The 18,753-nt window shown below is 29.3% G+C and overlaps 2 protein-coding genes across 4 annotated transcripts in view; one reads left to right on the forward strand and one right to left on the reverse strand.

The window, feature by feature from the left end:
- LOC129908446 (protein gone early) overlaps positions 1-18,753 on the reverse strand; it is a 77,458-nt gene that overhangs the window by 36,212 nt on the left and 22,493 nt on the right. For all 3 annotated transcript variants that reach the window (XM_055984913.1, XM_055984912.1, XM_055984910.1), the window contains 3 exons: positions 13,984-14,171; positions 13,760-13,907; positions 10,519-10,680 (listed from right to left, as the gene is read on the reverse strand). In XM_055984913.1, coding sequence (XP_055840888.1) covers positions 10,519-10,680; positions 13,760-13,907; positions 13,984-14,171 — 498 coding nt within the window. The remainder of the gene's footprint in view (positions 1-10,518; positions 10,681-13,759; positions 13,908-13,983; positions 14,172-18,753) is intronic.
- Positions 5,269-6,136, forward strand: LOC129912543 (uncharacterized; the record flags this gene model as incomplete). The annotated part of the gene is made up of 2 exons (XM_055990836.1): positions 5,269-5,785; positions 5,845-6,136. Coding segments are annotated over 2 exons (714 nt in total), but the record flags the coding sequence as incomplete, so codon positions are not given.

Consider the following 18,753-nt stretch of genomic DNA (forward strand, 5'->3'; position numbering starts at 1 on the left):
GCAAATATTGACATCATCTTTCATAATTTGGGGATGATGCCATGGGTTAAAACTTGCCTACACATTAAACAGAAAATATACCTCAAGGTATTTTTACCAACAAAGTATAGGTATCATCTTACAAGGTATTCGGAACATGGATCAAAACAAAATTAATGATTTTTATTGTTTTGCACATTATATTGATTAGGTTATTTTTTTTTTCTATTTTGGATGCAAATTGATGGTAGGGATAACAGTTTTTGAGGGAAAAGATCACATATTTGGTTTAAGATTAGTGCCATGGCTATATATAAATACATCCGGTTTCGAATTGTTTTTAATTTTGGGTTTTTTTTTTATGATCGCTTTCAAGTTATGTATCAAATAATGAAATCATTTTATTTATAAATTTCAAAATAAATTACAAAAGAATGTTAAGCTATGCCATAAAGAGACCTTCTGATTTTGAACAAGAAAATATTTTCGCCAAATTTATATTTTTTTTAGAGAATTGTATCAAATTAAAAAAATTATGAAAATCATATAAATATACCTTTGAAGTGTCATGTCATATAAAATCTTGTAATAAAGTTGTTTGTATGTAAACTGTCTATAGAGTCAATAAACATGTAGTAAAAAGTTTATGGCCTTTTTATATGCACCCAAATATTATCTCATTATGGGCGGCTACAGAGCAGAAGCGCATCATTACCTAGAAATGATGCCTGATGCATAACCAAACAACAAATTTGAATCGATGAGATCCATGACATCTAAGTTACTTTCTAAGACTAGGAACAGAATAAAAAAAATTAAATAGCCCACGATTAAATCCAATAACGCCTATACAAATAATGGTGGTAAGCCCAGTGGGGCTACTGAATGTAAATCGTGTTTAGAAGCAACAGACTTATTTTTTTTTAAAGCACAAACATACAATAATTGTGACATAAAACCAATAATATTTGGCCGTAAGAATTTAAAGACCTTTTTATGAACGATCTTTTATTTTACGAACACAAACATCAGAATATGTTAACGTGGATTTTACTTCCATAGATTGCATATAATATTCTGACTGCTATTAAATTAAGAAAAAGGCCAGTAATTTTGTTTTTTGTGTTCTTAGATAAAGTGTTATGAAATACATCAAGATCATGCTTCCAATAGTTAAGAATTTTTCACTAGGTTTACATTTAAATACAATAAAACATGTACAATACATCCCATTTGAGTGGTCACAGAATGGTCAGAAGGTACTTTGTCTAATTAATTAATCAAGAGTAGGTATAATAAATAAAAACAAAAAAGTTGCGCATACACCAGAGTGCCCCACCATATTTTCTCTAGTTTATGTCTTTTTTTTTTTTGGATATTATTATAACAGTCCTTAAAAATGCAAACAAAAATCTAGTATCCGCAAATCAAGATTTTCAAGATTCAATTTGGAGATGCAAGTACCTACATAAAATTAAAAAAAAAAAAATGGTTTTTTTTCTTTGCGTGTAAGCGCCGATGCTTTTGGTACTTATCTCACGCAGTTTGAAAAGAAAACACTCCTTACAATAACACTCTTCTATCGTATATTTACGTTAGATTCTTATTAGAAATGATTGTTCCTTTTTCGCATGACCAATAAAAAATATTCGTAATAAATTTAATCAATAAACCAGCATCTTTTCGTTGAATTACATAAACAGTTGTTTGCTGATAACAAACGACGATAAAATAGAAGGAGACATATTTTTTGTTATCTTTCGGTTCGTGTTGCTTTTGCTCTCTTTGGACATGTCATTAAAAATTTGTAATTCTATCCATAAAAACCATCGAAGTTATCTCATTTGTCCAAGCCAAAACAGGATAATTTTCACTAGTCGAAACCGTTAAATGAAATGGATCTATATTGCGGGTTTAATAAAGCTGTCATGTTATGTTATGATTTTATGAATACATTTAATGTATTACATTAGGTATGTACGTACATTTTACATATATTAATAACATGGTTGTTACCCAGAATTTTAAAGGTTTTTATAGAATTCATAAAGGAATCATTGAAATTTATTTTAATTATTAATTTTTTTAAGATATTTGAGAAAGTTTTAAAAGTTGTTATTAAAATTACGAAAACAATTCATGAAATGGTTTGAACCTCAATTTGATAGTTTCTGTGACAAAGAATTTTTGTGTTATTTATGAAAATTGTTGGAGCCATTAAAAAAATAAAATGAACGACTGGATCACACGTACTTCATCTCATGGCAAAAGTATGTAGCTCTTACATAAATGCTTTTTAGGAACAAGAAAATAGGGAAAAATTATAGTTTGATTTTTTTAAGTAGGTACCTACATAATGTTACAAAATACGAAATCAGTTTTTATAATTTCTTGAAGACCGTTTTAAATTATTTTTTCGACAAAACAAAGTATGCCATTTGGTTTCTTGTATAAAAAAGAATTAAATAAAAATTGATAATCGAAATTTATCCCTAATCCCTCACCCGTGTGTGCGAATTTGGCTGAACAAAAACATAGTTGGCAAATATATATTACCAAAATATTCAACTTTATATGAAAACAAATACGAAAGATCTAAAAAAATGCGCTAACACTAACAAAAAATCCAACAAATATCATAACAAGGGTATAAAAGTGTCATTAAATAATTTGGTACTTTTTGGTCTTTGTTTTAACTAAAAAAAAAATTCATTGAATATGAACAGTTCTACCTACATAAATCTAACTGCGAATTAATTTCTAGCTTATTTTCAGTTTTGAAAAAAAAAATATTCTATAATCTCTTATTCTGTCCGCCATTTTTTAACCACAATTTTGAAAAATAAAAGTTGGAAGATTTTTCGTATTTCTCATACTAATATGTTTCATTGTCCTAAATATCATGGCTTTTCGTCAAGAAATGATTTTTGACGGCATAAAGCACAAAATGCACCACTGTGCGCCGAGGAGAATGATAAATAATCAAATTCCTCTTGGTTGACACATTTTTAAATCTTTAATGAGTCCAGAGCATTCACTGATTATGTCAACTTCATTTTTACTTCAAATTAGGTAAAAATAATAATTTACCAAAAAGTCTGTAACAATTAAAAATAAATCGTAAAAATAGGAATTTTGCCATATTTCGACAAATTTCAAAACGCAGTGCGACCGAAAGTCCTTACCCAATTTGAACAATTTTTTTTTCTACTTAATAATTAGCTCATATAAGAGTTGTCCAAAGCTATTTTATTAAAAAAAAATGTTAGGGTAGTTAGTTTTTTTTTTTGTAAAAATACCATTTTAAAAAAAATTTCAAGCTTTAGAGCCGATGCGCGGGCAGAAGATATAAACTGATTTTGATTATATTTTAACCCTTTCTTAGTCTTCACCATTCTCAACTTTTCCGCGCTAGTACGATTTGAAATTCGAAAAAAAAAAAAACAAAAACGACCCACCTTAATGTACATGAAATAAAAGATCAAATGTTTATGCTGGCTCACACATATCTTACTCTAAAAAAAAAAACAGAAAAACTGGAATATACCTAACCCTCGAGATATATGTAGCAATTTTTGGCATTCAAAAATAGATAATATGATCCAATGAAATTTCAATCAAAGCCACACGTGATAAGATTAATAAGACTTTATCACATTAAAAACTCACAAAAACTAATATATCTTTCTATAAAATAGGCTGCTTGAAAAAACTTCTCCAAAAATTTCTTAATTGAAATTTTCGAAAACTATTTCATTTTAACTTCTTCGCTTTATCCTTTTCGTACAATACGAAGAAATTTTCAATAATTTTTTTTTATAAAAAACTTCAAATGCTTTCATAAATAAATTTAAAAATAAGTTAAAGCGGATTCCATCTTTTTGATAAACTTGCTTATCAAAAAATCCTGTCTTTATTTGATAATCATTCTTTTAAAATTGTAACCTTTTTAATTTTGTCTGATCAGTGTATGCACTTTCCAATAAAAGACATTCAGTAATATTTATTATCCAAAATAGAGGCCAACAAATTTAATGATGTAAATTTTCAATGGAAATTTTTCATTTCCACTAAAATCAATTTATTTTAAGGTCTAAAGTCAAAAAATATAATATCAAAATAATATAAATAACACCACAAATGTCATTTTATCGTAGCAATTTCTTACAATCAAATAAATAACCAACAAAAAAAAAATGTCATATTAAAAAACAATTAACTTTATGTAATGCCAAACCCAAAATACATTAATTTTTAATCACAAACTCAAACAACTAGCTTTATTTTCGAAAATCTTTTAAAATCACCTAATAAATCTTATTCATCGCTGCAGCACTTAATTTTATTCTGATAACAAGTTAAACAAAAACAAACAAATTAACTCAACTTTTGTTGTTTTCTTTTATTTGGCTTTTTTTTTTTTGTTAACATCGATCAGTATCATCATAATTATTATAATTATTGTTAAATTCCACCTAATAATGATGACTGGAAAATACCTACCAAAAAATGCATATTGGTCACACTTAATTATAATAACTGCATTTTTTAAGTTACTAACAAGATTGTCTACTCTCGTCTCTGAGCTGAAAAGATTCAGAGCTGGTTAAAGCTCTTAGCGAACCACAACCAAGCGATCTACTTAATTAAGCATTTTAGAGTTGCAGGTGATAAACAAACGTTAAAGTTGCAGCAGCAATTCTGACGTCATCGAAAGGGTTGCTGCATCAACATTTTCAAGTTCATTAATCCTGTTAGCCCTACTTTGTATGCATTTGTTTGAATTTGTGGTTTTTCTGGCATTTTTTTGGTCAACAAGAAAGTGATGTAACTAAAAAAAAGCTGAAACATGAATAACTAAGTATTTCAAAACTAGTATGGAATAGTTTAAATGATCGTCGAGCGATTTTTATTGTGGTGTTAGACAGCAGCCAGCGGCGCCGTGCCGCCGTATTAAACTGTTTATGGTATTGACAATATTGGGAGTGGTGGTGGTAGTTTTGGTGGCATATCCCCAATTCTTTTGTAACTTTTATAAATTTAATTTTTATCGATAGTTGTATTTCTCGTCTGGCAAGGCTAACCATGGTGATCTGCATCTTTAAACGGAACTCATGGGGTTGTATAAAAGCCCTTCGCAGGCCAAGCCTTATCAACACTTCTATTTGTGCGTTTCTTTGGATAATTTCTCTCATCAGATAAAACAAACAAACTTTATCATGCGTTCATTTGTGGTAGGTAACAGGTGTCATTTACCATCATTTAAAGCTAACAATTGTTTAATACTATCTACAGATTTTGTCATTAATTGCTGCTGCCTACGCAAGACCGGATGTGAGCTTGGGATATAGCTACAATCAAGTGAGTGATGGATCTTCTGGAAACGAAGCTATTCTTTCTGCACCACAGCACAATTTTCAATCTAGTGGAGGAGGTCTAAATCATGTTGCTCAGGCGCCAATTCAACGAGGATCATTGCAAGAACCGCTGATTAGCAAACAGTTTTTCTTACACTCTGCTCCTGAAGACAATGAAATTCAGCAAAAACATTTTGTATTGGGACGTCCTCAAAAGAATTATCGCGTTGTGTTTATTAAAGCACCTTCAGCCTCGAATGTTAAACTTTCAGCAGAGTATGCGCCAATTGAGGAGAAGACCCAAATTTTCGTTCTCAGTCAAAAGGAAGCGGAATTGGATGTCAACAATATTGCTACACCAGCACCAACTCAACCAAGCAAACCAGAAGTCTTCTTTGTTAAATACAGGACACCTGAAGAAGCTCAACATGCTCAACAAAAGATTCAAGGTAATTTTATTTGATTGAGGTTTATTTTAAACAAAAATAACAAAAATCTTTTTTTTTAGAACAATATGATGCCTTGGGAGGATCAAGTCAAGTTTCTGATGAAGGAACTGCTCCAGTGAGTTCAGTGATCGGTGCTCTCGGAGGTGACAATGGTGAATTATCACAATCTTCATCAAATCAACAAAGTGTTGCAGCCGCTGGTTTAGCCTATCTACCACCAGCATCAAGCTATCTTCCACCAGGAAGACGACACTAATTAATGTTTTGTACCTGAACCGAGACACCAAAGGACCATTTAGCTGCATAATGAAGCTTTAAGCATTTTTAACCATTTTTATTAACATATTTAAATTCATTTACAATAAATTCAAACAGATATTACCAAAATTCGTTGTTTTATTAAGAACAAAGATCACAAAGTTGAAGAACATATTGTTTTTGGTGAAAGTTATATTCCTTTTATTTTGGCATTTTTATATTTTATTGAAACACGTGTATTATAATAACTGATTTTTAGGTTTCAAATAGATAAGTTTTCTTTTGAGCACGATTAAGAACTAATGAATTTACCTTTCTTTATAGCAATCAAAAGAATAACAGTAGTAATACTAAGAGCTGAAACTTAAGGATTCAAGTTCTACATAAAACCTTATGTGACAGTTTACGCAAAGGAAAAAGTAGAAAATAAGGATTTATGGCCAATTTTCTTCATTAAGCACTGATTTTTCAATCGTCAGTTAGACTATCAGAAGAATAAATGTCAATATAAAAAAAAACTTTTATTTCTAGGAATAAGCTCTTTCTGAGGTTTATCTGACTATTGAAAAATTGGCCCTAAATCAAATATAACAAATGGTTTTCAATCGATATCTCTATCTCTAGAGTTGATCAACTTAAGATTTTCTTAACTCCGTTTTCTCAAAAACAGCTCTTCAGATTGTGGTTAAAAAATACTCTGGCACGTAAGGTCCTAATTTTGAAATCAAAATAATTTTTATTTATATCTTTCTCGTTAACCATTAAACCGTTAACCATGCCGCATGGGCTCTAAATGTGAAACAGAACAAAATTTACTGAAAAAGTATTTTACTTATCCTGAAAAATTTGCCTACGGATAGTGAAGATGGTGAAGCTGATGAAGTGATGACCATTTGTTCATATATTTCGTTGAAAAATAAATACAATAGAGGTATGTGTTAAAAAATTGATTTTTTATTTTTTTATTTCGGTGTAAATTGGCTTTGATATGTTTTCGCGAAATCATATTTGTTTGAATAATAAAACATTTGTAGGGAGCGGGTCAAAATTCTGACTTCAAAATTCTGATTTACAAAATTCTGCTTTTTACAAAAAAAATCTGAAAATTCTGCTTTTTTTTCATAGCACATGCGTTTACTTTACCAAAATACACCTCATTAATGTTTTTTTAGGTTGGTATTTTCTAAACTGCTTGCTGTTTAACCATCACAAATTATTTTTAAACTGCTTAGAGTACTGACTTTCTTATAACTCACATCTATTCGAGTATACCGTTGAAAACTAATTATTATAGAAACGATGTTGTGTGATAAAGTATATTCCTTTTCTAAATAATGTTTTGAATATCAATTTTTGTTTGACTAATTAAATAATGTTCAATTATTATTTTTCGAAGATATTTAGCATTAAAAAAAAAACCTTTTCTCAATATTTTTAAATTTATTAATTTATCAAAAAAAAATACGAATATTACAAAAATTGACAAAGTACTGTAAGTAAGTCTCAAATAGGCAGCAAATTTTGCAAGAAGATAATCTTACAAAATTCTACAAATTTGAAAAACAGAATTTTAAAAAGCAGAATTTTGAAAAGCAGAATTTTGAAAGCAGAATTTTGACAAAAGAATTTTGACCATGGCAGAATTTTGACCCCAACCCCATTTATAGTATCATATTTTAAACTATGAAACCATTAAAAATATCATATAAAACTTCAACTGGAATTTAAATAATATTCACTAATGGCGTTTTCGATTGGCTCTCCGGAAGCGTCCGGAATCATTCAGAAGCCTTCTGAAAATGTTTTATTCGCACAAAACTGACAGACAGAATGCTTCTCAGAAGAGAAATTCTCTTCTCGATTTAAAATCAGAAGCACTAATACATGAACACTAAAATGTCAACAAAAAAAATACTCAATCATTCTTTTTTTGTTGTCATTCAAAAATTCAAAATAAATTAAAATTAAAATTAATAAAAAGATAAAAATGGGTACCTTAATGCTGTGGAATGATTTTTTTTAACATTTTCTTCTTCCGTCGTCTTCAGATTTATAATTTTTATATTTTTTTTCGCTTAAAAAAAAAATAATATCAATATTTGACATTTGAAATTTCACAAACACAAAATAAAGAAACAGAATTGAGTTGAAGCGATTTGACCTGTTCCATTCGATTTCAGAATGAGTGAATTCTTGAGTGAAACCAATCGAAAACGACATAAAAGTAACAAATATTTAAAAAATGACAAGTTTGTGAACTTTTGTTTGTTAACTAGGGAGTTACGAAAAAAAAAATATTGCTTTGCATAGCAAATTCTTTAACTTGGAATCTCGAGTTTTCGTTAACACTTAAGCTAGCCACCTTTGAGTAATAGTAATGACACTTTATTTATTCACTCTCCATTAAATTTAAAGTTGCCATTAAAAATTGAAAATCTGTCAAATCGCGCACGAATTTGGAGAGTGAATAAATTGGACCTTAGTATCCTTAATTTAAAAATTACGAAAAATTTTCAAAACAAATTAATGAATTTTCTTAAAATTTTGTTAAATATGTCTAAAAATAGTTTCTTCGTAACAACATACCAATTTGTTTATTTATAAATTTTCAAAGTTTTAATGCACAAATTTTTTTTTCAAATTTGGTACAGATGATGTTTTTGTAATTTCTAAGGTTGTTTTTTTTTTTTCTTTCTTTTTTTTACATCTCACATAAAAAGTGTACCTACCTCCCATACAAAATTTTTGAGTAATATTTTGATTTAAATTAGTTAACATATTGATCTATGCTATTTTAATCCATTATATTTATGTACTTATACTATTTTTTATAAGAGCAAGTCGTGCATTTTATTTACATGTAATATTCAAATATTTTTTAATATTCTAAGCAACTTAAATGTGCGTTGCGTATTGTTTAAACTACGATCCTGTTTAGTTTTAAATTGAGCCCAGGCTGTAGAGTGTAGAGTCTCATAGTGAAAATAAATAATAGGAAATTAATTGAAAATGTTCTTTTAGGCCGTAAGTGAGTTGTCACCTTGCTTAAATTTTGACACTTGCGTGGTGAATATAGTAGGTTAAAATTTATTTTACTGTAGAGCAGGATGTAATTTTAACGATTTTTTTCAAGGTTTAAATCTAAATTCAATTCACACACGGCCCTGCTAAATTTAGATATTTTCCAAAAAATAAAAAAAAAAGGTAAATAGGTATGTATGCAATACAGTTCTGATATTTTCAGAACATCCTAGACCTTGAGTGCTCAAGGCAAAATATAGCAACAAATTTCCGGTTTTTTTTCACATTTTTGGTGGTTTTAGCACTAAGCGTCCTTTTAATCATTAAAATATCAAACAGTTAGAGACGAAAAGTCCCAATTTTTCTTTTGTTACTTTTTAGGATATTTACGAAAACTAAAAATATTTACTTTAATTTTTATTTTATATTTAATTTTTATTTTATATTTAATTTTTATTTTATATTTTTTATTAGTTTTAAAACGTACATCTTTTTACAACGATTTCTTCAATTTCTTTTACAAATGAGATTTAAGTAGTTGAATCATCTCTAAGCCACATGGGATTAATATCAAAAATTAATTAATTTCTTTCTGTATAATAAATTCCGATGTCATACGCTTAAGAAAAAAAAAAATGCACAAACCATAGGGCGAATGATACAATATAACCTTGACTTGTATTCAAATTAAAAACAGTAACCATAACATTCCAGGGTGCGACATTTTTTTTTTCTATGACCGTTAAATAGTCTTTAACAACCAAGTAGCTATGAAGCTGTGAAGATGGTATGTATTATGAATATTTAAAAAATATTCGCGATTCATATCTTTCATTGTTGACTGGTCAACAAAAATGAAGACCATTTATTACAAACTTTATTTCCATGGCGCCAGTTTAACAAATTTGTTTTGAATACAAATGTCTTAGTTTAATTCTTATTTCTTTGTAAAATTCAAATAAAATAGTTTACTGTATTTTCACAATTTCACGTCTAGTCGCTATTAAATTTTAATTTAATTTTTGGTTTTTTTTTTAAATAAAATTTATTTTTAGAAACAAAACCACAATGCAAAACTGGGATACAAAATTTCACATACCTATACATAATGAGTTTGAGATTGAGATGAATACACCTTATCTTGCATCTACAATCTGCCTGCAGACATCAGATAGACGAGTGAAATGTTTTTTTTTTTTCCACTACGCGTCGGCTATTTCTATGACTCGAAATGAAAACATTAGGTAGCTGATGAATTAATGCATAAAACCTATTCATTACTTTTTATTAAACAAAAAAAAAATTTAATGGATTTTGATGAAGATGGTTTTATTTAATTTATTAATCAATTAAAAAGAGATCACGCAGAAGCATTTCGACTCCCGTGTTGAATTTTTATTTTTTTTTTCAAAATCATGTGGGTAGAATAGAAAGACACTAAAATAAAAACTTACCAACTGATTTTATCGCTTGTCGCAGTAGCATATTGGACTGACTTTTATCTAAAGCATCGATTTCACGACACGACTTATAGAGATTTGATATCATTGACTCGGCCGAGTAGGATTGACTAGATGTTGGCAGCATTGAAATAAAACGGTTTAATTCACTAAGTTCTGAAAAGTAAATAAAATAGGTGTTTATTATTTAAATAAAGTAAAATATCTTTGCATAAAATCAGTTAGTTTTTAATTACTTAAGAAAAGAATAAATAATTTTTTTCCTAGTTGTTAACTTCGATTTATTTTCGAAAAGGGCAAATAAAATTTAAAGTTCTCAACTTTTTAGTAAAAAATCATAAATGTATCTTATCATTTATGATATATTAGATTTTTAAGAAAAAAGTGTATCTTATAAAAATTGGAGAAGTGAAATTGAATATTAAAATAATATCACAGAATTTTCAATACAAAAAAAAAAATCCAACTGACAAAGTATGTTACCCAACTACAAAGTATCTAACTAAATGAAACTGCCAAAGTATGTATGAAACTCCAAGCTAGTATTGGAGTGTATAGGAAAACTTAACGAACTTGGCAAAATAAACAAAGTCACTCTCCACTGGGTACCTGGGCACGTTGGTGTCCAGGGTAACGAGGAAGCGGACTCCTTAGCAAAAACGGGAGCAAATTCCCCTTTAATGGGACCCGAACCGTATTGCGGAATAGGAGAAAATGTCATTAAAAATAAAATAAAACTAGACGAGGAGTCCAGGAGAGCAAAAAACTGGGCAGAACTACCAAAACTGAGACAATCGAAAAAGCTCCTCGGGAACTACAACCGAGAGCGTTTCAAATCATGTATCAGTCTAAGTAGGAACAATCTTAGGTTAATCACTGGGCTCCTCACGGGCCATTGTAAGTTAAGAAGGCACCTACATATTTTGGGCTTAATAAATAGTGCAACATGTAGATTCTGTAGCGAAAAAGAAGAAACACCAGACCACATTCTGGGTAGTTGCAATGCACTAATACACCAAAGATTTAAACACATGGGTCGCTACCAAGTCGAAGAGGATAAATTGCACTCTTTGAAAATACCCCAAATAATCAATTTCATGAAAGGAATTAGGTAAGAAGAGGAGCTATAAAATGAGGTACTAACTCATTTAGCTTAAAAGGGGGTACAATAGATCTTACAGGTCGCAGTACATCTTACACCCCAAAAATCAATCAATCAATCAATCAATGTTAGTTTTCTGATTTATTGGTATTGGAGCGTGAATATAAATTTTAGTTCCATGTTGATACCGTCATTGAATCAACCATATCGCTATGTCAAACCATATTGTTTTGTCACCATGTCGCCATGTAACAATGTCGCCATTTTGCCATGTCGCTGTCACCATATCGCCATGTCACCATTTTTTAAGACGTCACAATATCTTCATATTGCCATGTTAAAAAAAAAAACAAAAATGAGAAGAAAAAGAGCCCCAAGGCATGCCCCGGGGCCCCAGTATCTCAAAGTACGTCTCTGTAAAGGACCTTGTCCTCTAGGCTAGGTGCTAATGCCGTGTCGGGGCATCTGCCTGTCCAGTAGTAGCAGATACTTATGGAACGACGACAAGCCTGGGATAGGTAAGGATTTAGGTAGGTACTGATGACGAATCCTGCGAACGAAATAATTACAGCGAATTTTATGTCTCCACAACATGTAGAAAACCAGTGGCAACATTACCAAGAAGCCATCAGAGATGCTGCCCCTGAAATTATGAATGAAAACCCTGATTTGATGATGAACGTCGTCAAACACACGCTGCTAAAACAAATGTGTGCAAAGCGTGTCGGTCGTCACTTCAAAGAAAGACCAAGTAATGCAGGGTCGCGTAAGGAGCAACATGTCCCGTAAGGATCAAAATTTTAATTTCTATCATTATACCATGACCTGAAAAAAGGAGTTTAGCTTCGAGTTAAAATTCTACTTCCACGCTTTTCGGAAAGAGGTGCATCAACTAGATCGTTAATAAGTCGGGGTGTAATGTTTAAGGGAATAATAACGTACCTACTATTGCAATTTGGAGTTATAGATTCTGACTCTTGATATGAAACATATATTTATTAGTGAACTAGCCGGCACGCTTAACAGGCAAATAGGTTTCTGGTTATTATTTCACTATTTTTTTACTCTTTTCTGCTTAATGTTTCTTATACTTATAGATCTGTTCTGCACTAAGTCTGAAATTTCAAAAATTTTGCTTTAGGGTGCTCACGGGAGAGTAACAAATTTGCCCACCCTGACATAGGTATTTAATCCCAAAAATTTCGTTCGGTTGAAATATAAGTCATATAGAAGGTGGACGTGTGTCAAATAAATACGAGAAAGAAGAACATACCTAAATCAAATTGGTGTTATTGTTAAATAAAATCGTTAAATTGCGTTTAGCATTAAAAAAAAATCTCTTTTCTTAGATTTTATAAAATTTAGCGTAGAGAAAGAAATCATGATTTTATTACTGTGGTCAATTGTTCCAGATTCTTTTGCAATGTTTTGCACTTTTATTTCTTTCTGAGATAATTTTCGTCCAAACTTTAAGACATTTTTCAGACCTTGTATTAGTGCAGAAAAAGTGTGGAACAGATCTAAAATAAGAACTAAGTTACTTAGGCTAATATACCGATATACCCAACGTCACTGATAACGCAAAAGTCACAAGAAGAGGTGACATTTATTTTGTAACTGTTTTCTATGCTTCCCCAAAGACACAACTTGTTAAATTGTCGTTTCCAGTGTGGAGCTCACACCTTTTTATTTAAAATCATCTTATGTAAAGGTTGACACCTCATGAAAATCAAATGACTTCTTGTCTTCTGTGATTTGAGTAGGTTTAGGTACCTAGGTTGGATGTTTTAAGGTCTTACAAACTAATAAGGGTATCGTTTTATATCAAATAGAATGAAAGAAAGAATTTGCAGAGATAAAGATAATTTACTTCTTGAGAAAAAGCTTCTCAAAGTTCAAACTAATGCACCCATTTTTATTCTGAACTTCTCAAATATATTTAGATATTCTTTTATTGCAAATTTATAAATTGATTTTTTTTCTTATGGTTCTTTATCACACGATATTCACCTTTTGTGTGTTTAGTTTCGCTTTAACGTAATTTTATCAAACCTCATAAACTTGTAGCTAACACACCTTTTTTTCCATCTTTTTAAAGATTGTAGACAATTAGACTTGATATAAAATTCTTACCTTCATACTCATTATATGTTTGATAATCCCATTCTCCTCTTTTTATCACAAAATAATCATTTTCTTCATACTCTTTCCGGAAATTCCCACAAGCCCATTTGTAGGTGTTTTGGCAGGGTTTATATGAAATATTTGACCAAAGTAAAATCTATAAAAATAAATAAAATATAGGTATTAAAATAGTTATTTATAGATGCACAATTATTTTAATTTTTTTAATTTACCTGTTGACTTGCTAAAACGCATTCTTTATCCACACAAAGCTCTGCTTTCAAGTAGAATGGCACTTCTGGCCAAAAGGCTATCAAAAATATAATTATAACTAAAAGTAAGGCACATAAACTGGCTGTTGCAATGTAAAGTAGTCGACGCTTGGGTGAAAGTTGCATTAAGGCGTCAAATGATAATCGACCTATGGGAAAAAATATGGATAAAATAAATAAATAAATAATAATTTAAATTAATTATTTATGTAAAAAATAATAATTTAATGAAATAAAATTAATGAATAAATATTTGTCTAAAAAAAGAATGCTCGCTTATAATATCAAAATTTTAATGAAGTACAGTAATTATAAGAAAGAAAACAGAAAACTAAAATAATGAAAATAAATTCATAATTTTTGTTTATGTTATGTGGACTTTATGAATAAAATTCAATTTAAAAAAGTTTCGCCCAGGTACAACAGTTCGGCTCATCAGTTAGATCCTGTTGTACCCTTTCTAAGACCCTTTCATCTAACTGATGAGCCCAACCTGGGCGAAACGCATTTTGGACTACAGGTCATAAAAACTTTTTTGTACAGTTATTGTAGTCCTTAAAGAAATTCTGGAAGCACTTCTTTAATTGAAAAAAAGGAATTTTAAATTTAAAAAAATATGTAAATCAAATGAATTATCCTTAGCACCTGAAATGGATTTAAATAACTCTGTCAAAAATCAAATTAAATCACTTTGGCAAACGGTCTGATGTACAAGGTTCCTGGGCTAATAATTGATAATGTTTTGATGAGTGTGAGATATTCTGATATTCAACACTAAAAAATTCTCAAAATATTCTAATTGAAACGATAAAAAAATAACCCTCAATCTTATTTTTGTTTCAAATTTATTTAAATTTTGTTTAATATTATTTTGTCAGCTATAACATTACGCCCACGTAATTTGATTAGCATGTTGACAACTGGAGGTGTTCGGCATTTTACTCTACAATAAGTCAATTTAGTTTGCTGATTATAATCTGAATTGGTTTTTTATTTAACATATTATCATCATATTGTGTATAATACATACAACAATACTGTGTAGTATAGTGAATTATGTCAGCACTATTGCGATTAATGTCTCTACTGATTCGTTTGGTCATTAGTTTTGACGTCTTCAGTTTTGTATCATTTTATTTTTTATAAATAAAATATAGTATAATGTAATTGATGGCATATTTATTTTATTTATTATTCAAGTTGACACAATGTCCTCTAGTGTTATGTTTAAAAGTTTAATAGAGATGATTAATTGTTTATGTAAGGTGAAAACAGCGGTTATCGGGCAATGTGCATGGATGCCATAATGACAAAAATATTTAAATTAGAAAGGTTTATGAGATAGGAGAACATGACTTTTTTTGCACAATTGATTTGTATTATTGAAACTTATCGATGTTACTTAATGCATTGATATACATATTCTTTTATTTTCTGAGATTAAACTGTGTGAAAATTTAAATTTGTGTCACAGTCACAAGTGATGGATTAGGGCTAATGTCTCTCCAAGCCGCCATAAACTATAAAAACAAAAAAAAAATCTAAACAAAAATAAGCAAACGAGAAAACTTTTTGAATAGATTGATAGAATTATTTGAAGTCTTGATAACGTCTATTAAATTTCTTTTAAGTCCAGTCTTCAATTTTCTATACTTATTTATGAAGTTTAAAAAGAGTCAAAAATTAGTAAATATATGTTCAAGTTGAAATTTATCGATAACAACCTCTAAGCAATGAACTGCACGTGTACCTGTGAGATCCAACCAGAGATGGAAGAGTTAATACAACTATACCTAGGTAATGAATCCGTTACAACTGATTTTGCACGAATAAAAATTGAAAACTTAAGCTGGAAAAGCAATTTTATAAAATTATGACAATTGTTAAATTTGCTTATAATAGAAGATTTTTGTAAAAAAATTCATGAACAAATATTTTTAATTTAATTTTATCATAACTTTAATAGAACTTAAAATAAAATGCACGACTGGGTAGCACGAACTTGCTCTTGGAGTTAAAGTTGCTTAAATTTTTAAGACTTTTTATATAGAAATTTGGAAAATGTAGGTACCAACTATATAGCTAAAAACAAAAATCAAAAAAAAAATAAAATTCGTTTTTTTTTTAAATAAAATAAAATAAAATCTGAAATTAAATTGCCTTCCAAAACAAGTATGCAGTTTTGACTGATATATTAACATGCATTTTTAGAAAAAAATTTTTCAAAATCCTTAGAGCCGTTTTTTAAAAAAATAATTGTTTATAAATAATTTTTTGGAAAAAAAGTTTTAAAATAAAATTGGTATGCCATTTTGTAATAATCACTAATCAACATCTAAAAACAAAATTTCAAAAAAATTCAATTTTCGAAAATTTGATTTTTCAAAAAAAAATTTCAAATTTTTTTTTTTTTTAATCCAAAAATTATTTTTTTGGAAATGTAATTTTTGGTTTATATTTAAATTATATAAATGCTTATTCAAAAAAGTTTCGTTGAAATCGAATAAGCAATTTCGGAGATAATCGGATTTGAAAAAAAAACGGTTCTATGGCAGGTACCTACCGTTAATAATGATTTTCAAAAAAAAAAAAATTCATTGAAAGATAGACTTTAGCTTAACAACTTCACTGTCCATATGCAAACTGGTAAATTAAAGTAGCTACGTTCATAATTTTGTGTCAGAAAGACAGGCATTTTCTTTACGTCCCATGAATAACATTTGATACATAGAAGTTTTCTGCACCGTATTTCCAGCGTCCATGAATCATATATGATCATAAATATGAAAAATATACTACGTCCCTACATAAATTGATTCAAAATGTTCTCTACGTCCAAACTTTTTTTGTGGTAGAAAGTATTGCGACTGACGCAGATATGAGGCAAAATGCTTTTTTTACCATTAATAATTTTGTTGCTTTGTTAAGAAAAAAGTTTTACTTAGTGTTTCCATATGATTCATGGACGTAGTAAGTGTTCATATCATATGAACACGTCCTATGAATCAAATATGATTATTGACCAAAAACGATATAAGATGATTGTTATAGTTGGAAATGATTATACACGCTAAGAACATGTAATAAAAATACTCAATTTAGATTAGATTGAAATTATCAGATCGTCTATTAATCCAGTCAAATAAGGGTTTAACCTAAGAATGAATACTAATATAAATTTTTTTGCTCAATACCTTCGTTTTGGCATTCTATAACATACCTCAAAAATCTAGAAAAATCTCATGTCCGCAACTAGCGATTTTCAGGGACAAATCGCGAAATGGAGAGGATGGTATTATATATACACATAATGATACATGATATCAAGCTATTTTTTAATGCTGATTCCAAAAAATTTAAAATCAAGGCAATCTGATGTCTCTGAAAAAGGTTATACCTGTTTTTCATCTGTCAACCCGTATTATTATAACAGTTGCTAACTTACTACCGAAAAACCCTTAAAAGTTAGCGGAACCAAATTTTGCATGAAGGTTTCTAGGATCCATTATCATTAAAAATCAAAACAATGCAATGCAAAAAAACATTCATATTTATGACTAAATGGTATTTTTGAGAAAAGAGTAAATTTTGGGATATGCACTAAAAAACATCTAGGTACAATCTTGGAATTAGTGCTAATAGGCTAATTTTTGGTTTCTATCTTTGTTTAGATGTTCTATAACTTATGTCGAAAATTTAAAAAATCTCATATCCGCAAGTCCTAATTTCCCTGATTTGAAGATAAGGTGCAGATTTTTAAAAATTGAAAAACTACACTTCAGATATTTGTGTCAGATCAACATGAATAGGTACATTACAGATTGATCATTGGAATCAGCGTTAAAAAATACCTTGAAATCATATGGGTTATGTTGGTATAGGTGTAGAAAAAGCTTTGTTTGGTTGACATATAAAAAATAAAATTTTTTGGTAGATGGTCTGCCCGACAAAAATGTTTTGAGAATTAATGTGTGAGAGAAATTTTCGTTCCTTCAGGGCCCCCCTGAGAATGGGGGCCCTGGGCACGGGCCCCGTGTGCCCTTATGGTGAAGACGGTATTGCATACTTCTTAACATGCTTTAACGCCGCACACAAAAGTGCAAATAATTTGTAATCCTTGTTTATTGTTATTTAATTTTTTTTATATTTTCTTGTTCGTTTTAAATTAATTTACTCATTAGAATATACAAAATAAATTGCACGACTGGGGTCGCACGTACTTGCTCTTATGCTTAAAGTAACAATAATGTTAAAGCTTTTTATTCAAGAAATTTAAAATTTCATAAGTAGTATAAAATAAAATGCTCTTATGATAAAAGTAGCTTTTATGTCAAAGATTTAAAAAAAAAATATATTGAATTAGTTAAAATTTGATTTTTTTAAGGAATTTCATAAGAAATGAAAAAATACGAAATTATTTTTTTTTAGTTTTTCTTTCGCCATATTTTTGTTACATACTCGTGTACTCGTGTTTTTTTGACAAAAACAAAAAACGCAATTAGCTACATATATTAAAATCACTTAAAGCATTATGTATATCAAATTTAGTCTAGAAAATTGTAATAACTCATTAACGGTGTACGGGAAGAGCCGACATCAAAGATTAAAAAAAATGTAAAGTCATATTTCCATTATCCGTATTTTTTGAGAAAAACTAAAAATGCAGTTACGTTAGATTTACGTATAACATTACTTGTGTAAAATTTAATCGAAATCGTTAGAGTCATTTAC

This window comes from Episyrphus balteatus, chromosome 2 (genome assembly GCF_945859705.1).
Source record: "Episyrphus balteatus chromosome 2, idEpiBalt1.1, whole genome shotgun sequence".
Taxonomy (NCBI): Eukaryota; Metazoa; Arthropoda; class Insecta; order Diptera; family Syrphidae; genus Episyrphus; species Episyrphus balteatus.